Raw genomic sequence first — 26,216 nt, forward strand, 5'->3', positions numbered from 1 at the left:
CCTTTCCAAATACATGTACATCCTGTCCCTCAGGATTCCCTCCAACAACTTGCCTACCACGGAGGTCAGGCTCACTGGTCTATAGTTCCCTGGCTTGTCTTTACCGCCCTTCTTAAACAATGGCACATTTGCCAACCTCCAGTCTTCCAGCACCTCACCTATGACTATTGATGATACAAATATCTCAGCAAGGGGCCCAGCAATCAATTCTCTAGCTTCCCACAGAATTCTCAGGTACACCTGATCAGGTCCTGGGGATTTATCCACAGTTATTGGAAGGAATCTTGAGGGACAGGATTTACATTTATTTGGAAAGGCAAGGACTGATTCAGGATAGTCAACATGGCTTTGTGTGGGAAATCATGTCTCAAACATGGTTGAGTAACAAAAGAAGATGGATGAGGGCAAAGTGGTGGACGTGATCTATATGGACTTCAGTAAGACGTTCGACAATATTTCCCATGGGACTCTGGTTAGCAAGATTAAATCTCATGGATACAGGGAGAACTAGCCATTTTAGTTTTGATTTCCAACAGTGTGGAAACAGGCCCTTCGGTTCAACAAGTCCACACCGACCCTCTGAAGAGTAACCCACTCCCCTCTGACTGATGCACCTAACACTACAGACAATTTAGCATGACCAATTCACCAGAACTGCACATCTTTGGACTGTGGGAGAAAACCCATGCAGACAGGAAGAGAATGTGCAAACTCCACATAGACAGAGTTGCCCAAGGCTGGAATTGAACCTGGAACCCTGGCGTTGTGAAGCAGCAGTGCTAACCACTGAGCCACCATGCTGCCCATAATACAGAACTGGCTCAAAAGGTAGAAGACAGAGGGTGGTGGTGGGAGGACAGTTGTTTTTCAGACTGGAGTGCCACAAGGATCAGAGCTGGGTCCACTAATCATTTATATAAATGATTTGGATGAGAGTATAGAAGGTATAGTTAGCAGGTTTGCAGATGACACCAAAAATTGGAGGTGTAGTGAACAGCGAAGGTTACCTCAAGAGTACAACATTACCTTAATCAGATGGGCCAAATGGGCTGAGGAGTGGCAAATGGAGTTTAAATTTAGATAAATGAGAGGTGTTGCACTGTGGGAAAGCAAATCTTAGGACTTAAACATCTTGGGGAGTTTTACTGAACTTAGAGACCTCAGAGTGCAGGTTCATAGCTCCTTGAAAGTAGAGTCACAGGTAGATAGGATAGTGAACAAAGCATTAACCAATAAAGGAAAGCATCCCAGAGTATTAAGGAGAAGAGTTGGGAGGTCTGGCTATACAGGACTTTAGTTAAGCCATTTTTGGAATATTGCATGCAATTCTAGTTTCCTTCTTCTGGAAGGATGTTGTGAAACTTGAAAGGGTTCAGAAAAGATTTACAAGGATGTTGCCAAGGTTGGAGGATTTCGGCTATAGGGAGAGACTGGAGCTACTTTTGCTGGAGCATCAGAGGCTGAGGGGTGACCTTATACAGGGTTTTATAAAATCATGAAGGGTATGGATAGGGTAATAGACCAGGTCTTTTCCCTGGGTTGGGAACTAGACAGCATAGGTTAGGGTGAAAAGGGAAAGATGTATGAGTCCCAAGGGACAACTTTTTCCACACAGCGTGGTGTATGTACAGAATAAGCTGCTAGAGGAAATTGGAGGCTGGTACAAATTGCAGCATTTAAAAAGCATCTGGATGGTATATTAATAGGAAGGGTTTGGAGGGGCATCAGCCAGATGCTGGAAAGTGGGACTAGATTAGGATATCTGGTTGGCATGGAGGAGTTGGACAAAAAGGGTCTGTTTTTGTGCTGTACATCTCAATGACTCATGCTGTTTTTTTATTTTAGCACCTGGTTTTGAGCTCCCCTGCCTAGTGTTATTATTGGGAATCAAAGCCTCCAAGACATGTATCAGGAGTAGCAAGTATCTTCTCCATTTGGATGAGCCCCAGCCTATTCAATCTTTTGATAAATTTAACCTCCATTCTGTTGTTCAAGTAATTCATTTTCATCTTTGCCAGTATCTTTATACCACTTAAATAAGAGGGGAAGTTTAACTGGAGAGAATTGTGGTCTAACCAGCCAAGGTGTGATACAACATCTTAATTCTATCCCACCTGAAGTGACCTCTGCTTTACTAGCATTTATATCCCAAGACATTTTCCTATCAAATTGCACATCGCACTTACATTGAATAATGTATGATACAACTAGCAGACCTCAATGTCTATTGTTCTCCTGGATTTTTCAGTTCAACTAAATTTGAGGATGCCCACAAAAATAAAATTTGAATTTTAAACCAAAGTAGTTTCAGTTAAAAGTGAAGCGGTCTGAGCCTTTATCCTAGTGGAACCTCACCTCCTTGCCATCTTTCCACATTCAGAGCATCAAACATGTTAGTTTTGTAGCCTAAACCAGACTGGGTCTCAATTCCTCTGTAGATATTGGAAAGTCACCCTTACCCAGAATGGCCAGTGTAAATCTAGTACCACACTGCCAGTGGATTCAGAGCAGAGAAGCGGTCAGTACTGCATTGCTCAGGACATCTGCAACTGTGATCTTTTCATGACTCTTTCTGCCATCATGAATTTAAGAACAACTTTGGATGGTCCAATGTCTTACAATAAGGTTGTTTCAAGATTACCATTTAATACTGGAGATACATTTGGTACTTCACATCTGCACTGTACAAGCCATGGCTCCAATTTCTAAGCTATTTTGTTAATGCTTGTTTCATGTACAAACCTTGTTGCAAATGGAAAGATGATTCCATTGATTCAAGTTCAGTTTCCATCCTTCTCTCACCCAGTCTGACTCTTAACTTCACTGTTGCCATTTCCCCAATATTTGTTACAAGCCCATTAACTCCCAAACTACTACACTCTGCTTCCTGCAAGGATTATACTTCATTCTCCCAATTTCCTTGTTGCTTCTGTTTGAAAATACCATCTTTCATCAAGATGCCTCCAACAGCTCCTTTTGCCCCCAAGGATTCCACTCTTAACCTGTGTGGTTGACAAGGGCCTTTAGCTGTGTTCCACCCATCTCCCTCAGCCTCAGAACAATACTGTTCCTCTCATCCTCATTTTCCATCCCACTAGTCTCTGCAAAGGATCAGCCACTGCCATTTCATCAGCCCAAGATATCAAATGACATCTCCTCCATTGGCAGCATTCTACAGAGACCATTTCCTCCATGGAACCCTGGTCCATTCCACACCATTTCCTCACTACCCCAAGCAAATCTAAGGTGTAACACTTGCCCATTCATCATCTCCCTCCTCACTGTCCAAAGACCCTAAACAGACCGGTGAGGCAAAGCAACCCTTTACTTGTACTTCTTTTAACCTAGTTATTATATTCACAGCTGGTTTCTTTTACAATGATAAAGACCAGAAAGACTAGTAACAACTTTGCAAAACATCTGTTCTGTCCATTAGAATGATCCTGACCTCCCAGTTATACTTACCATTCAAGTGCTCTCATGCTAACACGTTCTGGTTTACTCCGATATTTTCAACAAAGCAAGCAACAAGGAACTACATCTCATTTTCCACTAGGACTCTTTGCAGCCTCAGTCTCAAGTGAATTTCACAGCTTCTGAAGCTGACTGCATTGTTTACTCCATATATTTCTTCTCATCCACACCCTCCCTCCCCTGTCAACCAAGTCTTGCCTTGCTTTCTTTGCTATCAATAGCAAGGATCCATTCTCACTTTTGTTTACAGCCATTGTCCATCTTTCTTTTACCATTAACAACCTGTCTTTTGCACTGGACCCAGATGCCATCTACCCTCCGTTAAAAACAACCAATTTCCTAATGCATTTTAGTTCTAAAAAGTAGTTCCATGCTGAGCTCAAAACATTAATAATTTCACTCCTCAGTTGCTGCCAGACCTGCTGTGTTTCAGCAGCATTAGCATCTGTGGTATTTTAATTTTGTAAAAAGGCAAAGCATTGCTATTCAGAGGTACATGAGACAGAAATGAGCTCCTAAATAGATAATTTACAATGATTTAGACTATAGAATAAAGTGCACGCGCTAAGTTTGCATACAAAATGGGGAACACAGTCACGTAGAACAAAAGTTTACAAATGCATTTTATAGAATAGACAATGGAAAATAAGCTGATTTTTGAATGGGCAGTATTTTTCTCACCAAAATGAAAGTAAAATTCCAAATCGGAGTGTGTGGAATACAACTAAAACTTAATATAAAAAACCAAAACATTACAATGCTGCTAAACAGTCTACTGGAAATACTGATCCAGCAGCATCTGTAGAGTTCATGTCTAACCTCCTATTGCAGAGGCTGCTGGAAGAACTTCAAATTTGACATGGTGCATTACAAAAGCTAAGGCCTTTTTCTGCAGAATGCAGCTAGTCATAAGTGGAATCCTGCACAAGTGTGACAAAGATAAATATCCATCACTTACTTCATGTTAAGAGGTTAAATGGAGAGGAATTTGTTAAGTGCACAAAATTCTCTGATTCAGTATGTGGATGTACCTACTAGAGAAGGTGCAAAACGACCTAGTTTTGGGAAATAAGGCAGGGCAGGTGACTGAGGTGTCAGTGGGGAGCACTTTAGGCCAGTGATGGAAAAGAATATACCAGATCTTAAAAGTTGAAGTTCTAAATTGGAGAAAGGCCAATTTGACAGCATTAGGCAAGAACTTTCAAAAGCTGATTGGGGGCAGATGTTCAAAGGTAAAAAGGGATGGCTGGAAAATCGGAAGCCTTCAGAAATGAGATAACAAGAGTTCAGAGAAAGCATATTCCCATTAGGGTGAAAGGAAAGGCTGGATGATTCAAACAAATTGAGGGTTTGGTTAAGAGAAAGAAGGAAGCATATGTCAGGTATAGACAGTATAGATCGACTGGATCCTTAGAGTACAAAGGCAGTAGGAGTATACTTAAGAGGCAAATAAGGAGGGCAAAAAGGAGACATGTGATAGCTTCAGCAAATAGAGCCACAGAGAATCCAAAGCGTTTTTACAAATATATTAAGGACAAAAGGGTAACTAGGGAGAGAATAGGTCCCCTCAAAGATCAGCAAGGCAGCCTGCGTGTGGAGACAAAGTGGGGGAAGATATTAAGTGAGTATTTTGCGTCAGTATTTACTGTGGAAAAAGACATGGAAGATATAGAAGGTAGGGAAATAGATGGTGACATCTTTAAAAATGTCCATATTAGAGAAGGAAGTGCTGGATGTCTCAATGCATAAAAGTGGATAAATCCCCAGGACCTAATCAGGTGTACCCTGGAACTCTGTGGGAAGCTAGGAAGTGAATGCTAGGCCTCTTGCTGAGATATTTGTATCATCAATAGTCACAGGTGAGGTGCCGGAAGACTGGAGGTTGGCTAATGTAGTGCCACTGTTTAAGAAGGGTGGTAAGGTCAAGCCAGGGAACTACAGACCAGTGAGCCTGACATGAGTGATGGGCAAGTTGTTGGAAGGAATCCTGAGGGACAGGATGTACAGGTATTTGGAAAGGCAAGGGCTGATTAGAGATAGATAGTCAACACGGCTTTGTGCGTGGGAAATCATGTCTCAAACTTGATTTGAGTTTTCTGAAGTAACAGAGGATTGACGAGAGCAGAGCAGTAGACGTGATCTATATGGACTTCAGTAAGGCGTTCGACAAAGGTTAGATCAGATTACTTAGTGTGGAAACAGGCCCTTCAGCCCAACAAGTCCACACCGACCTGCCGAAGCGTAACCCACCCAGACCCATTCCCCTACACCTAACACTACGGGCAATTTAGCATGGCCAATTTGCCTAACCTGCACATTTTTTTGGATTGTGGGAGGAAACCGGAGCACCCGGAGGAAACCCACGCAGACACGGGGAGAATGTGCAAACTCCACACAGACAGTCCCCTGAGGCGGGAATTGAACCCAGGTCTCTGGCACTGTGAGGCAACAGTGCTAACCACTGTACCACCGTGCCGCCCAAGGTTCCCCATGGGAGACTGGTTAGCGAGGTTAGATCTCGTGGAATACAGGGACTACTAACAATTTGGATACAGAACTGACTCGAAGGTAGAAGACAGAGGGTGATGGTGGAGGGTTATTTTTCAGACTGGAGGCCTGTGACCAGTGGAGTGCTGCTGATTTGGATGTGGGTATATGAGGTATAAGTCTGCAGATGACACCAAAATTGGAGGTGTAGTGAACAGCGAAGAGGGTTACCTCAGATTACAACAGGATCTGGACCAGATGGGCCAATGGGCTGAGAAGTGGTAGATGAAGTTTAATTTAGTTAAATGCGAGGTGCTGCATTTTGGGAAAGCAAATCTTAGCAGGACTTATACACTTAATGGTAAGGTTCTAGGGAGTGTTGCTGAACAAAGAGACCTTGGAGTGCAGGTTCATAGCTCCTTGAAAGTGGAGTTGCAGGTAGATAGGATAGTGAAGGCAGCGTTTGGTATGCTTTCCTTTATTGGTCAGAGTATTGACTACAGGAGTTGGGAGGACATGCTGCAGCTGCACAGATCATTGGTTAGGCCACTGTTGGAATATTGCTTACAATTCTCATCACCTTCCTATCGGAAGGATGTTGTGAAACTTGTAACAGTTCAGAAAAGATTAAGGATTGGAGAGTTTGAGGATCTGAGCTACAGGGAGAGGCTGAACAGGCTGGGACTGTTTTCCCTGGAGCCTCAGAGGCTGAGGGGGGACCTTAGAGGTTTATAAAATCATGAGGGGCATGGATAGGGTAAACAGGCAAACTCTTTTCCCTGGTGTTGGGGGGAGTCCAGAACTAGAAAGCATAGGTTTAGAGTGAGAGGAAAGATATAAAAGAGACCCAAGGGGCAACTTTTTCACACAGATGTATGGAATGAGCTGCCAGATGAAGTGGCGGAGGCTAGTACAATTGCAACATTCAAAAGGCATTTGGATGGGTATATGAATAGGAAGGGTTTGGTGGGATATGGGCCAGGTGCTGGCAGGTGGGACTAGACTGGGTTGGGATTTCTGGTTGGCATGCATGGGTTGGACCGAAGGGTCTGTTTGTGCTGTACATCTGACTGACGCATCTGCAACACAGACAGTTGATAATACCAACCCCCACTGCCCCTCCACCATCATCCAACCTCATGGGGCAACAATTGCCTGGTTGTATTATCTAAACCACAGCCAAACAGCCATAGCAATAAGATCTCTACTTGGCTTCAGTGAGCTCTGGTGCTCAAAGGACATTCATTTCACTTCCTTGCTGTCACTCAGCAACACTTTAAAAGTTTCCACATGTACACTGACAAAACCCAATTCCTGAACACCAAGCTCTCCACTGTCTAAAGTTTCAGATGACTTGCCTAAAATTTAATTTTGAAGGAGCATACATCTGCAAGGGACGGTATCTTGGCACTCAGGGGTTGGCAGTGAGTGGCGAGTGGTCTTTGGTATGTGCATGTGCGTATGCGTGTGCGGGGAGGGGGGGGGAGAAAAAGAGAGAGAAGAGATGATGCTGTTCTTAGAAGTACCTTCTCCTGCAACCATAAACAATGCAAAACCTCCCAGCACACCAAACCCCCACCTCACCGCCATCTAGGACCCCATAAATAGACCTTCCAGGGGAATCAAGGGCTCACTTGCCTCTCCAACCTAGTTTACTGTATTTAATGCTGCCAATGTGGTCTTCTCTACATCAGAGATCAAATGTAAACTAAAGGCACATTTCAATGAGCATCTCAGACAGGCCCACAGGGGACAACCTGACCTTCCAGTCACTGCCCATTTCAATTCCCCTTCCCATTCCCTCTGACATGACCATCCTTGGCCTCCTCCATTGCCACAGCTAAATTGGCAGACTACCACATCTTCCACCTAGGCAGCCTATAGCCTGGAGTACTGAACATTGAGTTCTCCAGTTTCAATTAACCTCCTTTCCCATCCCCTAACTCAGTTTCCAGACCCTCTCCTTCCCTTCCAGTCCTCTGATTAACCCTTCCTTCCAGCTACCAACCAGATTCATTCTTCCTATCTACCAACCAGGTCATATTCTCTACCCGTGTTCAACCATCCTTCCCTCCCCCACTGTCATCCTACCCTTATTTGCAGCTCCCCTTACATCCACCCCCCAGTCCTGAAGGATTACACCTGAAATGTTGACTTCACCTCCTGATGCTGCCTGGTTTGCTCTGTTCTTCCACCCTCCTGCTGGTCTACCTTGGATTCCACCATCTGCAGTTTGTCTCTAACTTAAAAGGGCAATGGCAAATTGAGGGGTTCAAAAAGAGAGAGATTCTACATGGACAATGGAGACAAGTCCCCACAAAGAAAGCAAGGTTGTACGGTCAGTTCTGCTATAATGCAGTAGTTCCATTCTCATGCAACGGAGTGTTGAGAAAAATCACAATAGCAACACCGTTTAAATAATGGGACCAGAATCACATTACAACCAAGACTTGCTTTGAAACTGTGCTTTAGAAACAGTTCCCCAATTCGTCAATTGTTATAGCAAATTTGCATTAACAAAACACATTATAGCAAAATGATCTGATTGCCAAATCTAGAATCCCCTGGTTTATGTAGAAGCATACTGGGCTAGAAAGCAAAAAAGCTTGAACAAGTCTCAAAGTAATAATTTAGGAAACTTAAAGTACTGAAGTCAGGTGAAACAAATGAGGAAAACCAGGAAAACAAAGATTACAAAAAGAGGAGTGGAGTGAAGTTAAGAAAAAGATGCTTTATTAGTCCTCCTTTTGATCCTAATGTACTAAGGGTAAGTAAGGCTTCAGGTATACATGGTAACCAGTGGGCTGTAAATGTAGATAGGGTTCTTAAATCAGCACTGAAATCTCACTATAGTGAGAATTCAGGGCCATGTTCCTCCAAGAGTGAAGGACAAGGGCAACAAGTTCAGAGATGTCAAGGGAGGAAGCATTTCATAATGCAAGAGGAGAAAGCACATGTCAGATATAGCACATTAAAAACAGGGATGACCCTTCTAAAGTATTGTAGGGGGTTGCTTAAAAAGGAAATGAGGGCAACGTGGGTCCACGAAAAATCTCTGGCAGATAGGATCAAGGAAAATCAAGGCATTAAATGTATCGAAAACAAGAGGATTACCAGGGAATGAATGGGGCCTCAGGGTCCAAGCTGCAACCTGAATGGACAGAGGAGAAGTCTCAAATTAATACTATCATCTTTATTCACAAAAGGAGAAAGACATTGTAGCCAGGGATTTTACTTGAGATGGTAAGGTTCCAGATCATTAAGATTAATTAGGTGGTATTAGATCTTTTAGCAGGCATACACGTACCTAAATCCCTAGGACCTGATGAGATCTATCCCTGGCTGCTATGAGACGTAAGTGCGGAGATTGCTGGGGTCTGGCAGAGATATTTAATACTTTACTGGCCACAGGAGAAATGCCAGATGACTAGAGGATAGGTACTGTGGTTTCCTTATTCATGATAAGCCAGGTATATACAGACCAGTTAGTTTAACATCAGTCGTAGAGAATTATTGGCAAAATCTGAGGGACAGGATTAAGCAATACATGGAAAGGCAGAGAATCTTCAGGGATAATCAGCATGCATTTCTGGCTGACTAAATTTGAGTTCCTTGAAAAGGTGACTAAAAGGTGGTTCAATTCCAGCCTTGGACAATTGTGTGAAGTTTGCATGTTCTCCTCATGTCTATGCAGTTTTCTCCAGGTTTTCTCCCATAGTCCAAAGATGTGCAGGCCAAGTGCATTAACCGTGGGAAATGCAGAGTTACAGTGACAGCAGGGGGTCTGAGTGGGATGCTCTTCGGAGGGTCAATGTGGATTCACTGGGCTGGATGGTCTGCTTCCACACTGTAGGGGCTCTGATATGAACATGAAGGACATGATGAATAAGCTTGCAGATAAAATTAGTGTTGTTGACAGTGAGGAGGATCATCTCATGCTAGTCTGATAATGATCAGCTGGTAAACCAGGGAAAGCAATGGCAGATGGAATTTAATCTTGCTAAGTGCAAGGTGATGCATTTTGGGAGGATCAACGTATGGTAGGTCCTCTGAGTACAGAGGAAGAAAGGGACCTTGGTGCACAAATTCACAGATCATTAAAGGTGTCAGCACAGGTAGTCAAAGTGGGATATGGGCTGGTTGCCTCCAATAGCTGGGCAAAAAAAATACAGGAGCTAGCAAGTCTTGTTACAACTTCATAAACATTGGTTAGGCCACATATGGAACAATGTGCAGTTTTAATCATCAGAAGGTCATGACTGCACTGAAGTGTGCACAGAAGATTCACTAGGATGTTGCCTGGAAAGAAAAAAGTCTGTTCTCAGGAGATTGGAAAGGCTGGAATTGTTTTTCTTGGAACAGAGGCAGCTGAGGGGGATCTGAATTAAGCACAAGTAGTTATGAGGCATCGACAGGATAGATCATGAGAATCTCTTTGCCATGACAGATGTCTAAGACCAAAGGGCACAAATTTAAGGTGAGTAGTAAGTGGCTGGATGAAATCAGAATTCGTTCAAAACTAAATGTGTGGCCTGAGGGGGCATCATGTGTGTGGAGGCAAGTACTCTTGCAACATTTAAGCAGCATCTGGATGAGCAATTAAAATGCCAGGGCACAGTAGACTATGGACCAAGTGTAGGTAAATGGGATTGGTGTAGTTCTGTTTGTCAGTCAACACAGGCATATGTTGAAGGGCCTGTTTCTACGCAGCATAACTAGAGTATCATATTGGTCTCAAAACATTAACTTTGTCCTGCTTAAAGATGCTACCATACCTGTTGAGTCGCTGATCTTTGAATTTTCAGAACTGTTAGCTTAAAAATGATACTTTGCCTAATGAGGGTAAAATTAGATATACAAATAAGCATTTGGGAGAGGTAGTGGTATTATCACTGGACTGTTAATCCATAGACCGAGGTAATATTCTGGGGACCTGGATTCAAATCTTGCCACAGCAGATATTAAAACTTGAATTCAATGAGTCTGGATTTAAGAATCTAATGATAACCGTGAATGTGTCACCAATTGTTAGAAGAACCCCCATCCGATTTACTAATATCTTTCAAGGAAGAAAGATGTCATCCTTGCTTAGACTGGCCTCCATGTGACTCCAGATCCACAACAAATGTAATTAACTTACCTGGCCTCAGGGCAATTAGGAAGGTTAAATAAATAAATGCTGGCTTAGCCAATGCTGGTCTCATCCATGAGTGAATTAAAGAAGCAAATTTAAAAAGGGAAATACTGGAGAAATTTAGGGTGGGGGGGTGGTGGATAAATCACCAGGACCAGAGGAACTGGATCTTAAATCATTAAAAAAGGAAGCCAGGGATGGAATTGTGGATTGTCAGAGCTGTAGAGCACAGAAACAGATCCTTCAGTCCAACTTGTCCATGCCAACCAAATCTAGTCCCACCTGCCAGCACCTGGCCCATATCCCTCTAAACCCTTCCAATTCATATACCCATCCAGATATCTTTTAAAATGCTGCAATCTTACTTGCATCCACCACTTCCTCTGGCATCTCATTCCATACACATCCCACCCTCTGAGAAAAAGTTGCCCCTTAGGTCTCTTTTATATATCTTTCCCCCCCACTCACCCTAAACCTAGGCCTTCTAGTTCTGGATTCCCCCACCCCAGGGAAGAGACCTTTTCTATTTTCCTATCCATGCCCCTCATAATTTTGTAAACTTCTATAAAGGTCACCCCCTCTACCGACACTCCAGGGAACACAGCCCCAGTCTATTCAGCCTCCCGCTATGGCTCAAATCCTCCAACCCTGGCAACATCCTTGTAAATCTTTTCTGAACCCTTTCAAGTTTCACAACATCCAGATAGGAAGGAGACCAGATTTGCACATGATATTCTAACAGTAGCCTAACCCATGTTCTGTATAGCCACAACACAATCTCCCAACTGCTGTACTCAATACTTTGAGCAATAAAGTATACCAAACTCCTCCTTCACTATCCTATCTACCTGCTACTCCACTTTCAAGGAGCTACGAACCTGCACTCCAAGGTCTCTGTTCAGCACACTCCCCAGGTCCTTACCATTAAGCGTACAAGTCCTGCTAAAATTTGCTTTCCCAAAATGCAGCTCCTCACATCTAAATTAAAAACTCCACTTCATAAATCTTAAAGTTCACTTGAGATTGGAACTTCAAAAAAGTTCTGGGATTTATGTATGAAATAACTGAAACCAACATGGTAATTCTAAAAGATGGCAGACTTAAACAATCTAGGTCTTTTTCAATTTCAGTTACATCACACTAAAAACTTTTATCTTATACTCCACAACCACCTGATGGAGCAGCATTCCGAAAGGCAGTGCTTCCAAATAAACCTGTTGAACTATACCCTAGTGTTGTGATTTTTAACTTCATACATCCCAGTCAAACACCAACATCTCCATATCATTGATTTTGATATTTAGATCATTGAACAGTACAGCTTAGGAACCGGCCCTTCAGCCTATGATATTGTGCCAAACATGATGCCAAATTAAACTGATCCTTTCTGCCTGCCACTATTCCTTGCATATTCATGCAAGGAAAGAAAATTTACAGACCAGGAACAGGCTTGGAGGACTGAAGAGCCTGAGCCAATCTGAATCTAAACCTGTCACCTAATTCCTAAGCATCTGTATCCCTCTGCTCCCCATCTACTCACAGACTCATCTTAAATGAATCTACCGTGCCTGCCTCTACAGAGGGTGGTGGGTATCTGGAATGCGTTGCCAGCAGAGGTGGTAAATACTTGCTGTGTGCATCCCCATTAAACCATTCACCTCTCACCTTAAAAATGTGACCTCTCATTATTGAATCCTTAACCCTGGGAAAAAGCTTATCTCTACCGACCCTGTCTATACCCTTCATGATTTTGTAAACCTCAATCAAGCTCCCCCCTCAATCTCTTTCAAAAAAAAAACCTACTCAACTTTTATCTTCATAGCTAGCACCTTCCATACCAGGAAACATCCACACCCTTTTAGTAATGTGGCAACCAAAACTGTACAGTATATTAAATGCAGCCAAACCAACATGTACAGTTTTGACGTGACCTGCCAGCTCCTATACTCAATACCCTGTCTGATGTAGGCAAGTATACCATAATGCTTCTTGACCACTATCCACTTGTGCAGCCACCTTCAGGGTATACTGGATCTGCACTCCCAGATCTCTCTGCTCAACCTTTCCCAAGGCTCTTCCGTTCACTGTACAATTCACTCTAGAATTAGACTTGCCTAAATGCATCACCTCATCTGCCTGGATTGAACTCCATCTGTCACTTCTCTGTCGAACTCTCCAGTCTATCTATATTCTCCTGTATTCTTTGACAATCGCTTATGCTTTCTGCTACTCCAATCTTCACGTCATCTGCTAACTTGCTGATCCTAACAGTGCCCTGTTCCAACTAATTTATGAGTATCACAAACAGTGGCCCCTGCACTGATCCCTGTGAAACACAGCTGGTCATCTTTCTGCATTGAGAAACTCCCTTCAACTACCACCCTGTTTCTTGTTGCTCAACCAGTTCTTTATCCACCTAGCTAGAACACCTTGCACACCATGTGACTTGACTTTCTCTATTAATTTACCATGGGGAACTTTATTAAAATGCCTTACTAAAGTCCATGTATATGACGTCAACAGCCCTTCCTTCATCAACTTGGTCACTTCCTCAAAAGGATGCAGAGGATCATTTTGCAACCCTCACTAAAATGCAGAGGAGGTACCCAAGGATCTGAGGTCTGCAAATGAGGCACCATTATTTCAAAAGGGCGCAAAGAATACAATTATAGATTCAGTGTGACCTCAGTGGTTTCAGTCAGATCTACAATATGGAAAAAGGCCCTTCAGTCCATCAAGTCGGTGCTGGTCAGAAACAAGCACCTCACTATCCTAATCCTACTTTAGGGCTTATGCACAAATAACTAGAATCAGAGATAGGATTAAATGGGACTTACAGATTAAACCGGAGATATTCCACATGGTTTTCTTAAGGAAAGGTTGGGTCTTACTAGCTTAAATATTTTGGAGGAACAACAAGGATTGACGAGTGTAGTGCAATACACATAGTAAAATCAATGTAGACAAAGACATTTAACAAGGTACCACATGGCAGACAAAAAAAGAAAACGCCATGAGTACAGGGGAAAGTAGTGAGCGGATTCAAAATTGACTCAGACAGGAAACAAAGGGCCACTGCCAACAGAATTTTTAATGAATTGAAAGCAATTTTCAGCAATGTGTCACACAACTCATTGTTGTAGATATTAAAATGTAGAATTTAAAAAGCAGGAGGCATGACAGTGAAGTTTCAAGATGACAAATTGGCCATACCATTGATTATGGAGATGATGGCTGCCAAGTGCAGAATATCAATGGTTTGGTTGAGTGGGAAGTGACAAATGGAATTTAATCCAGAGATGAGTCAGAGAATACACAAGGGGGAGGGTACTGAGGGGGGGGGGGGGGTAGAGGTAGAGAGAGAGACCTTGGAGTTCAGATATGTCAGTCCCTCCAAGGCCACAGACTAGGTGCCAGAAATTGTCACAGAAGGCTGGAGGCCAGGTCATTGAGCATACTTATGAGATAGATAGGTTCTTGATTGTAAAGGGGGTTAAGGGTTTTGGGGAGAAACTTAGTCATGATTGAATAGCAGAGCAGACTATGGGCTGAATAGCCTAATTTCTGCTCCTATGTCTTATGGAAACTGAAAATAGAACAGGTAGCTACTTCAGGTAACTAGAGAAAGGGTTGGTCCAATAAAGGATAAGGAAGGTTGTGTGTCAAACCTGAGAAAATGGGCAAGATTCTCAATGACTACTTTGCATCAGTGTTCACTAAGGAGGGGAACATGAATGTTGAGGTTAGAGATAGACGTTTGTTTACTCTGCATCACGTTGACATAAGGAGGGAAGATGTGTTGAGTAGGCTAAAGGATATTAAGGTGGACAAATACCCAGGACCGGATGGGATCTATCCCAGGTTACTGAGGGAGGTGAAAGAGGAAATAACAGGCCCTGACATATCTTTGTAGCAACATTAAAACACAGGTGAAGTGCCAGAGGACTGGAGGGTTGCTCATGTTGTCCCCCTGTACAAGGGTAGTAGGGATATTCCAGGTAACTACGGACCAGTAAGCCTGATGTCAGTGATGGGAAAGTTGCTGGAGAAGGTACTGAGGGATAAAATGCATTTATATTTGGAAAACAATGGGCTTATCAGCGATAGGCAACATGGTTTTGTGCAGGGGAGATAGTGTCTTACCAACTTAGTTCTTTGAGGAAGTGATCAAGTTGATAGATGAAGGAAGAGCTGTAGAGGTTATATAATGGACTTTAGTAAGGTGTTTGATAAACTAATTGTAAACTAATGGGGAAAGTGAAGTCACATGGTGTGCAAAGTCTTTTAGCTAGGTGGATAAGGAACTGGTTGAACAACAGGAGACAATAATAGTTGAAGGGAGTTTCGTAAAATGGAGAAAGGTGATTAGTGGTGTTCCACAGGGATCAGTGCTGAGGCCTCTGTTGTTCGTGATATACATAAAGGATCTGGAAGAGAGCACTGCCAGTCTGATCAGTAAGTTAGCAGATGACACAGATTGGAGTAGCAGAAAGCATAGGGGACTGTCAAAGAATACAGGAAGATACAGATAAACTGGAGAATTGGGCAGAGAAAAGTGGCAGATAGAGTTCAATCCAGGCAAATGTGAGGTGATGCATTTTGGGAAGTCTAATTCTACAGCCAACTATACTGTAAACACAAGATCCTTGGGAAGAGTTGATAGAGAGATCTAGGAGTTCAAGTCCATTGTACCCTGAAAGTTGCTACACTGGTGGATAGAGCGGTCAAGGCAGCCTATGGTATGCTTGCCTTCATTAGATAGGGTATTGAGCTGATCCAAATCCACTGTCTAAACCGATCACCCAGTTCTTAAGCATCTGTATCCCTCTGCTCCCCGTCTATCTGTGCACCTGTCCAGACACATCTGAAGTGAATCTACTGTCTGCCTCTACTACCTCTGTTGGCAATAAGAGCTGGCAGGTTATGTTAAAATTGTACAAGACTTTGGTTTGGCTGCATTTAGAATACAGTGTACAGTTCTGGTCGGCACATTACCAAAAGGATGTGGACGTATTGGAAAGGGTGCAGAGAAGGTTTACGAGGACGTTGCCTGGTAGGAAGGCACTTGCTATGAAGAGAGATTGAGTAGGTTAGGATTGTTTTCATTAAAAAAAAAAAGGAGATTGTTGGTGGACCCGATCGAGGTCTACAAAAGAATGAAGGGTATAGGGTGGATAGAGATAAGCTTTTTCCCCCCAGGTTGAGGGATTCAACAAGAGGTCACGCATTCAAGGTGAGGTGAAAAGTTTAAGGGGGATACACGCAGAGACTACTTTAGGGAATCTGATCTATAGTGTGGAAACAGGCCCTTCGGCCCAACAAGTCCACACCGACCCTCTAGAGTAACCCAACCAGACCAATTCCCCTACCCTATATTTAACTGACTAATGTACCTAATACTATGGGAAATTTATCATAGCCAATTAACCTGACCTGCACAGAAACGTGGATAGAAGAGGGACAGGAATGGTTGTTGGAGGTTCCTGGTTACAGATGTTTCAGTAGGATTAGGGAGGGTGGTAAAAAAGGGGGGGGGGGGGTGGCGTTGCTAATTAGAAATGGTATAACGGCTGCAGAAAGGCAGTTCGAGGGGGATCTGCCTTTAGAGGTAGTATGGGCTGAAGTCAGAAATAGGAAAGGTGCAGTCACCTTGTTGGGTGTTTACTATAGGCCCCCCAATAGCAACAGAGATGTGGAGAAACAGATTGGGAAACAGATTTTGGAAAGGTGCAGAAGCCACAGGGTAGTAGTCATGGGCGATTTCAACTTCCCAAATATTGATTGGAAGCTCTTTAGATCAAGTAGATTGGACGGGGCGGTGTTTGTGCAGTGTGTCCAGGAAGCATTTCTAACTCAGTATGTAGATTGTCCGACCAGAGGGGAGGCCATTTTGGATTTGGTACTCGGTAATGAACTGGGACAAGTGATGGGCTTGTTAGTGGGTGAACATTTTGGTGATGGTGACCACAATTCTGTGACTTTCACCTTGGTTATGGAGAGAGATAGGTGCATGCAACAGGGGAGGTTTTACAATTGGGTGAAGGGTAATTACGATGCTGTAAGACAGGATCTGAGGAGCATAAGTTGGGAGCATAGGCTGTCAGGGAAGGATGTCGTGGAAATGTGGAATTTTCAAGGAACAGATACGACGTGTCCTTGATATGTACGTACCTGTCAGGCAGGAAACAAATGGTCGTGAGGGAACCATGGTTGACGAGGGAGGTTGAATGTCTTGTAAAGAGGAAGAAGGAGGCTTACATAAGGTTGAGGAAACAGGGTTCAGTCAGAGCAGTGGAGGGATACAGGATAGCCAGAAGGGACCTGAAGAAAGGGATTAGGAGAGCTAAGAGAGGGCATGAAAAATCTTTGGCGGATAGGATCAAGGATAACCCAAAGGCATTTTATGCGTAAGTGAGAAACATGAGAATTACGAGAACGAGGGTAAGTCCAATCAAGGACAGTAGTGGGAGACTGTGTGTTGAGTTGGAAGAGATAGGAGAGGTCTTGAATGAGTACTTTTCTTCAGTATTTACAAATGAGAGGGACCGTATTGTTGAAGAGAGTGTGAAACGGACTGGTAAGCTAGAGGAGATACTTGTTAGGAAGTAAGATGTGTTGGACATTTTGAACAACTTGAGGATAGACAAGTCCCCTGGGCCTGATGGGATAATCCTAGGATTGTGTGGGAAGCAAGAGAGGAAATTGCAGTACCGTTGGCAATGATCTTTTCATCTTCACTGTCAATGGGGGTGGTACCAGGGGACTGGAGAGTGGCGAATGTTGTACCCCTGTTCAAAAAAGGGAATAGGGATAACCCTGGGAATTACAGGCCAGTTAGTCTTACTTCGGTTGTAGGTAAAGTAATGGAAAGGGTACTGAGGGATAGGATTTATGAGTATCTGGAAAGACACTGCTTGATTAGGGACAGCCAGCACGGATTTGTGAAGGGTAGGTCTTGCCTTACAAGTCTTATTGAATTCTTTGAGGAGGTGACCAAGCATGTGGATGAGGGTAGAGCAGTGGATGTAGTATACATGGATTTTAGTAAGGCATTTGATAAGGTTCCCCATGGTAGGCTTATTTGGAAAGTTAGGAGGCATGGGATAGAGGGAAATTTGGCCAATTGGATAGAAAACTGGCTAACCGGTCGAAGTCAGAGAGTGGTGGTAGATGGTAATATTCAGCCTGGAGCCCAGTTACAAGTGGAGTTCCGCAGGGATCAGTTCTGGGTCCTCTGCTGTTTGTAATTTTTATTAATGACTTGGATGAGGGAGTCGAAGGGTGGGTCAGTAAATTTGCAGACGATACGAAGATTGGTGGAGTCGTGGATAGTGAGGAGGGCTGTTGTCGGCTGCAAAGGGACTTAGATATGATGCAGAGCTGGGCTGAGGAGTAGCAGATGGAGTTCAACCCTGCCAAGTGTGAGGTTGTCCATTTTGCAAAGACAAATAAGAATGCGGAATACAGGGTTAACGGTAGGGTTCTTAGTGAGGTGGAGGAACAGAGGGATCTTGGGGTCTATGTTCATAGATCTTTGAAAGTTGCCACTCAGGTGGATAGAGCTTGTAAGGAGGCCTATGGTGTATTAGCGTTCATTAGCAGAGGGATTCAATTCAAGAGTCGTGAAGTGGTGTTGCAACTGTACAGGACTTTGGTTCGGCCACATTTGGAGTACTGTGTGCAGTTCTGGTCGCCTCATTTTAGGAAAGATGTGGAAGCTTTGGAGAGGGTGCAGAGAAGATTTACCAGGATGTTGCCTGGAATGGAGAATAGGTCGTACGAGGATAGGTTGAGAGTGCTAGGCCTTTTCTCGTTGGAATGGCGAAGGATGAGGGGTGACTTGATAGAGGTTTATAAGATGATCAGAGGAATAGATAGAGTAGACAGTCAGAAACTTTTTCCCCGGGTGCAGAGTGTTACAAAGGGACATAAATTTAAGGTGAAGGGTGGAAGGTATAGGGGAGATATCAGGGGTGGGTTCTTTACCCAGAGAGTGGTGGGGGCATGGAATGCACTGCCTGTGGGAGTGGTAGAGTCAGAATCTTTGGTGACCTTAAAGCGGCAATTGGATAGGTACATGGATGGGTGTTTAAGCTAGGACAAATGTTCGGCACAACATCGTGGGCCGAAGAGCATGTTCTATGTTTTATGTTCTATGTTCTAAATTGTGGGAAGAAACTGGAGCACCCAGAGGAAACCCACGCAGACACAGGGAGAAGGTCTGTGTGGAATTTGCACACAGTCAGCTAACCACTAGTGCTAACCACTGAACCACTGTTAGAGGGCAGTAGGTGCCTGGAACGTGTTGCCAGAGGTAGTAGAGGCAGACAGTAGATTGACTTCAGGTGTGTCTGGACAGATACACGGATAGATGGGGAGCAGAGGGATACAGATGCTCAAGAACTGGGCGATAGGTTTAGACAGTGGATTTGGATCAGCTCAGGCTTGGGACGGCCAAAGGGCCTGTTCTTGGGCCAAAAGTTCTGTTGTTTTTTGTTCAGTTTTTAAAGGGACAAAGGCTATTCAATCCACTTTCTTTCTAGTCTCTGCCAGAAATATAGTGCAAAGTCACTTCAAGTGGGAAGATTGTGACAGGAAGAGAAAAAAATACACGAACAGAGAATCTTTATGAATGGTGGAGTTAAATCATGGCTTTTACCCCTATCCATTGTTCACCTTGCAATCTTTTTGTCCATTAATTGTTAAGCTAATCTTTAAAGAATCTTTAATAATGCAGCTAACTGGCACCTCAAGATATGTACATTTTTAAATAGCTAGATTTTTAATTCCAACCACAGCACAATTAATTTCATCTCAACAAACTACTATATATCACACCAAACTCTTCTCTATGGATTAAAATTTAAAATTATAGCAAGTTACCAGATTCAATTATTCCAATTTCAGCTCACTTCCTTCAACCATTTTCATTTCTTGAAGTGAAGTGTTAGGTACAGAACCTTAACTGAACCAGCCACACAAATAAAAGGAGACAAGATCAGATCAGAGGATGGGCAGTTTCCACAATGACACTAAGCTTCTCCATGGTTTGAGCCATTGAGTGACGAAAGCCCAACTATACAGAACAGGCTATTTCAGATCTGATAGCATTTTAGACACAGGGTCAATTAGCAATTTTATGGTAAAATTCCTCTGGGAAACAGTACAAGGATGAGCGTACTTAAAGAAAATTGAAGGATATACACAACAGCTCAGATCATCTTGTTCCAGATAGTCCAGTGTATGGCAGGTCTCTGACTATGTTTGTCAAGACCCTCAGAAACCCTGAGGCTTCCTGGGTAAATGCCCAGGAAGTTAAAAACTGCAGTGAGCAATTACCTTGCATTCGGAAGCTTCAAAATACAAAAGTTAGAGTTGGAATATTTCAAATAGAGTATCAGGGAAAGAGAAATTAAAAGCTGCTCCAAGGGAATGAAGGTCTATTAACTTGAGTAAATAAGTCTTAGTCGTAAATATTTTACTATTCAATACAATCGAAAGAAATAAGTTTGTCAAAGTATTCGTTAGCAGGTACAGAAGGAAAATATAGTATATTTAGATTTAAGGAATTTAACTTAGAGATTAATACAGAAAATTCACAACATATTGGCAAGGATAGAGGATTATTTCTATTGATTTATGCAAGTTAACTAAATGGATCATTTTCAGGGTCCGCAGGGTTGAACTAATAGCTACTAAAAGTATTGAACTTGGGCCCCATGTTAACAAATTGAACTTAGAACAGTTAAGTAGGAAAGTAAGCAGCAAGAAAATTGTGCAAGATGTCACAAGGGGACGGGGAACCAGATAAGTAGTAGAGAGTATAACAGAGGTTTCAGCCAGATTAGAAAAAACTTCAAATTGAGAGAGCACTGAAGTTCAGAACAGTTTCTGCTGCTTGCGTACAAAACATTAACAGAGGAACAGCAAGCAATTAGGAAGGCAAGTGGTTATTTGATACTATTGCTCCAAGATAACAGGTCAAGGTTTGTCTCTAGAGTAGAAGTGCCCAGCTGGATTGAAAAGCAGAAAACTGAAAAGATATAACTGCAACATTCATTCCAGTTGATAGCATCCAAGAAACCAACTAACCAACAACAGTCTCATGTTAAAACTTCACACCTTTGTGCAACAATTTGGGCATACTTCAATACAAGACTTATGCTTTGTATTGCAATTTTGTGGCCAGACAATAGATTTGTTCTACAAAAAGAAAACAAATGATTGGCTGTTTATCATTTACAATAAATGAAGTTATAAATGGAGGAGAATTATAGCCTCGCAGAAGATAACTTGAACCTTGTTGTGACAAACCAAACAGAAAAGACCGCTCACCCCTGGTCAACATCAAAATTTACTCTCTGCCCTTGCTTCTCTTCTGTTTGAAGGGCTCCTGCATCTCAATATTCCTCAATGAAACACTAGGATAAAACTGCAACGAAAGTAACTAGTTTAAAAGAATCAAACTGCTTGTCCTAACTTCAGTAGGAAGCAGAGTCAAATTTGCTGGTACAAGGTCAAAGGCCAACTCACAGATATAGGTTTTCGCCCTTCATTAGTAATTCTATCCTGGACTGCGGTCTCCACACGATATGGTTTACTGTTCTTCTTGGAAAAAACAGGGCTTAAAACAAAAAAAGGGGGAAAGTGAGAGATATACAAAAAAAATTATGAAAAGTGTATAGATATGAATTACATTAAAATTATTGAAAATAATATTTTAAGACCTGGCCAGTGTACCTGGGTGTCTCAGGAACTTCAAATTCTGAAGCATCAGAATCCATTTCAAATAAGAATCCTTTGTTCAAGGAATCAGGGTTGAGACATTTTGTTTCCTCACAAGATCCATTTTCTTGCAGTCCATCCAAACTCTGATCCATGGTGTCTTTCTTATTTTAAGGAAAAGTGTTAAAAACCTAAGGCAATCCAGTCAAGTTGGAGCTCAAGTGATTTTAATAACTAACAGTAAACTGATTCCAATGCAATCCTCAGGATCTGCATTAAAACAAAATGAACGTTATCACAATCCGGCTGCAAACTTATCTACATATTCTGACATTCACCATTATTAATAAACAAAATCTTGTCTAAAAAGGTATAGGTTTTTAGATAACAATCTGAGACCATGGAGTTAAATGCCCAGGACTGCTAATTTATTTTAGGACACTCCCACATTAAGAAATGCTCTGTATCTGAAGTCATCCAGTGAGGGCCCATGGCCAAGTGGAGCATTACCACAACTTCTAGGAAACCTCAAGGCTATAGCATACAAACCAGATTGAATCCAGTATCTGGATTCAGACAGGCTCTTAAATAGAAACATTCTGCGATTTCCACATTCCTCAACACTGCAGCATGAAAAACATTGATGGTGACACAATGGAAATGCCCCTGCTTTAACAACGGAGAGGCCTAGGCCACAGCAGTTGGTGGAATTTAAATTCAGATAAAATCTGAAATTGAAGGCTAGTTGTAAAAGTCTCTGGTTCCACAACATCCTTTCAGAAATGATCCAGTGAGTTACTACTACAGGGCAATTTTTAAAGAGATGAACAAACACCTGACTATACTATTTCAAAAAAGGAGCTATCAGAACAAGTACAGCTACTAAGCATACCATATCCAATTCCAGTAAAAGTATCCTGCATACCACATTTATTGGAATTTAGTAGTTCGGTTTTGTTCAGTCGACTGGATGGCTGGTTAGCAATCCAGAGTGATGCCAATAGCACAGGTTCAATTCCTGCACCAGGTGAGGTTACCATTAGAACTCCCTAGCTTACCCCTTGCCCAAAGTACCGGTCATCTCTAATTGTGCAGTCCTAAGGTCTGGTAGGACTATGGCAACTGTTAGAATTCTAATATAAATAGATTTTAATTAATTCTCCAATTAACTAATTAATTCTAATGTTTGCTGAAGTGTTAAACAAGTCCTTTGGTCCAACTTGTCCACACCAACCAAATATCCTAAATCAATCTAATCCCATTTACCAACAGCTGCCCCATATCCCTCCAAACCCTTCCTATTCAGGTACCCATCCAGATACCTTTTAAAATGCCATAATTGCACCAGCCTCCACCACTTCCTCTAGCAGCTCATTCCATACACAATCTTCATCCAAATCGACTAATCCTATTTACAGAAAGGCATTCCAAGCTTTTAGAAACAAAGGTCAAATTTGTCATGAGATTCAATTAATATGTAGTTAGTTTCAACATGGCTAAAAGGAAACAAAAATCAAAGCCTTTTGTCTTACATTCATCAGGACTAGGATGAAAGAAACAAAAGAAAGGTACACCAATTTAGACAACATGAGAAATGGCTGAAATGAGTTAGGCTATCAGTGACATGCAAACACAGCAAGAACAGATAACTGTCAACCTTGGATTTAAGTATAGGCAGGCAGACTGACTGATCAGGGTGTTGCCACTGCATTTCTATGGCAATCAGTAGTCTCCATGATCTAATTCTTTCACATAAAAGATGAGAAGTCCCTTTTACTTGAGAAACAGGATCTTGTGTACTTAGATATCTATCTTCTAGCACACATAAGTACTGCATGAGCTGAAAATGTGTTGCTGGAAAAGCACAGCAGGTCAGGCAGCATCCAGGGAACAGGAGAATTGACGTTTCGGGCATAAGCCCTTCTTCAGGAATACTGCATGACCAACTGACGCACATGAATTGTTTTCCAATGTAATTCTAAGTACAGGTTGGATCGTTTGTGATTTTCAATAGCAAAAAAACACATCTACCATTCAATGTTTACCAGCACATGATTAAGCACAATCAGCATGCTGCCTAAATGGTCAGCAGGACATGTAACTTGATGCACTCAGCCAATAATTGGGACACATGGCCTATGGACATGACTTCACACCAGTTCCCATCATGATATTCATGTGAGATTTGCAAGAAACCTTTTGGTTTGCCAGCAGTATCCTGTTGGAGAAAAACTACTTGTTGGCATACCTACATAAATGAGTAACAAGATCCTGATACCAGATTTAAAAAAAAACAAATTTATACTTTTTTTTCCCATTTAAAAAAGACAGCATCTGTCAATCTGGCATTCTAATGACAACACCCTAAACCAATCACTACCTGCTAGATAGGAAGTTAAAAATCACAACACCAGGTTATAGGCCAACAGGTTTAATTGGAAGCACACTAGCTTTCAGAGCAACGCTCCTTCATCAGGTGATTGTCACAATCACCTGATGAAGGAGCGTTGCTCCAAAAGCTAGTGTGCTTCCAATTAAACCTGTTGGCCTATAACCTGGTGTTGTGATTTTTAAACTTTGTACACCCCAGTCCAACACCGGCATCTCCGAATCATGCTAGATAGGAGTGTGACAACTGACAGTGAACATCTCCTTTACCTACTACATACATCCCTATGCCAACTAATGGTAAGCTGTCTGATTTACTACCCCTTTCCAGCACCCTACCCCAGACCTTCCACCACCCCTGGCAAACCCCTCTCCCAACCAGCAGCCCACTTCCTGACCACCTCTATTACTTCACCAACCCAGAACAGAAACCCTTTCACTTTGACATTACAAGGATGGTGCCAGACCAGGTCAGTATTATTCTTAAGCTTTAAGAAGTGACCAAAAGGTAACTAAAGTTACCAATGACAGAGAGGGAGGATCAATGTCACAAGAATGTCCACTATTTACTGCACTTAAAGACTATAACTACAACAGTAATTTTAAGTCAAATAAGGTCAGAGATTTTGTTGCCAACTGGACAACAGGAAACAGGTCAAACATGTTAGATGTTTCCAGAAGCAAAGCAGACAAGTACAAATGAAGGAAAGAAAGAGAAAAAAATGTTGAAAGACTGACACACCCAGGAGCACAAGCACCCACCAAAAACTAGTTGGGTCAGTGTGCACTGTACACACTTTTTCATCATTCACAAAATTATACACTGTCATAAGCCAAAAAAATATATTTTCAGTGAACCCATTTATGGGCAGCACAGTGGCACAGTGGTTAGCACTGCTGCCTCACACCGCCAGAGACCCGGGTTCAATTCCCACCTCAGGCGACTGACTGTGTGGAGTTTGCACGTTCTCCCCGTGTCTGCGTGGGTTTCCTCCGGGTGCTCCGGTTTCCTCCCACAGTCCAAAGATGTGCGGGTCAGGTGAATTGGCCATGTTAAATTGCCCATAGTGTTAGGTAAGGGGTACATGTTAGGGGTCTGGGTGGGTTGCGCTTCGGCAGGTCGGTGTGGACTTGTTGGGCCGAAGGGCCTGTTTCCACACTAAGTAATCTAATCTAATCATTGTATAGTTTGTAAGGCCGAGTCTACGTGCACTTTAAGCCATTACAGACTGTTCTTAAACAAGCAGATTAACAGGTCAATCAACACAAAGCAGTGCAGGAAATCCTTTTCCAAGACAGAAGTACATATTTTCCCAAATTAAGAGCTGAAACTGCATTGCAAACACGAGTCATAGGAGGCTCAGAACGATAACTTTCTTTCTCTTTCTACAGCTGCTGCCAGACGGTGGAGTGCAGTCTGTAGCTGGTTTTCGCTTCAGACCTCCAGCATCTCAATTTTATAACTAAGAAAGTACTTAAGATCAACAGCTGGAACCTGCTAAACAAGTTTAAAAGTTGACCAGCTCGCAGCAGCTTCTTCCCAGAGGTCTTCAGCCTGACAGGGATCACACTGCAATCCAACATGGACTGACCTGGGATTAAACAGTTACTGCAACGAAGTAACACGGTCCAGCCCAAGCCCACCCCAGAACCCTGTGCCGTACTAATTACGGCATTAGCGGAGGGGATACTGGCCTCAAGAGCCGGGGCGTTGGAGGGACAGGCCTCACCCGGAGCCCAGGCCCCACTTACCTCGCGCGCACCCCTACTTCCACTGCGCAGACTCAGCGACACACGGCCTGCCGCCGGCGCACTTTCACCTTTCAGGCCGCCTCTAGCGTCACCGCCGTCCAAGCTTCCCATTGGTCAACGGTTTGATTGCATCATCACGTACGAGAGACGTGGCTGACGGTTGGTGACCGACGCGGTCCCGTTTGAAAGGACACCTCTGATTGGCTGGAACGGGTAAGGGCGGAAAATTTATCTCTAAACTGACAAGGGGGGGGGG

At 42.8% G+C, this 26,216-nt stretch overlaps 1 protein-coding gene across 4 annotated transcripts in view; it reads right to left on the reverse strand.

Moving 5' to 3' along the window:
• LOC122561571 (uncharacterized) overlaps window positions 1–26,086 on the reverse strand; it is a 47,442-nt gene extending 21,356 nt beyond the window's left edge. Inside the window, exons 1-3 of one of the 4 annotated variants that reach the window (XM_043713379.2) lie at window positions 25,961–25,975; window positions 21,836–22,090; window positions 21,629–21,719 (exon numbers count right to left, since the gene is read on the reverse strand). In XM_043713379.2, coding sequence (XP_043569314.2) covers window positions 21,629–21,719; window positions 21,836–21,975 — 231 coding nt within the window. In that variant the 5' untranslated portion in view covers window positions 21,976–22,090; window positions 25,961–25,975. Of the gene's footprint in view, window positions 1–21,628; window positions 21,720–21,835; window positions 22,091–25,800; window positions 25,816–25,960 lie in introns of those variants that run through there. The other 3 variants (XM_087999691.1, XM_043713380.2, XM_087999692.1) reach the window with 3 other exon arrangements.
• Between the last annotated feature and the right edge of the window lie 130 nt (window positions 26,087–26,216).

The sequence above is a fragment of the Chiloscyllium plagiosum genome, unplaced genomic scaffold, assembly GCF_037043375.1.
Source record: "Chiloscyllium plagiosum isolate Xiang-an unplaced genomic scaffold, Cpla_swu_hap1 HiC_scaffold_23, whole genome shotgun sequence".
Classification (NCBI taxonomy): domain Eukaryota; kingdom Metazoa; phylum Chordata; class Chondrichthyes; order Orectolobiformes; family Hemiscylliidae; genus Chiloscyllium; species Chiloscyllium plagiosum.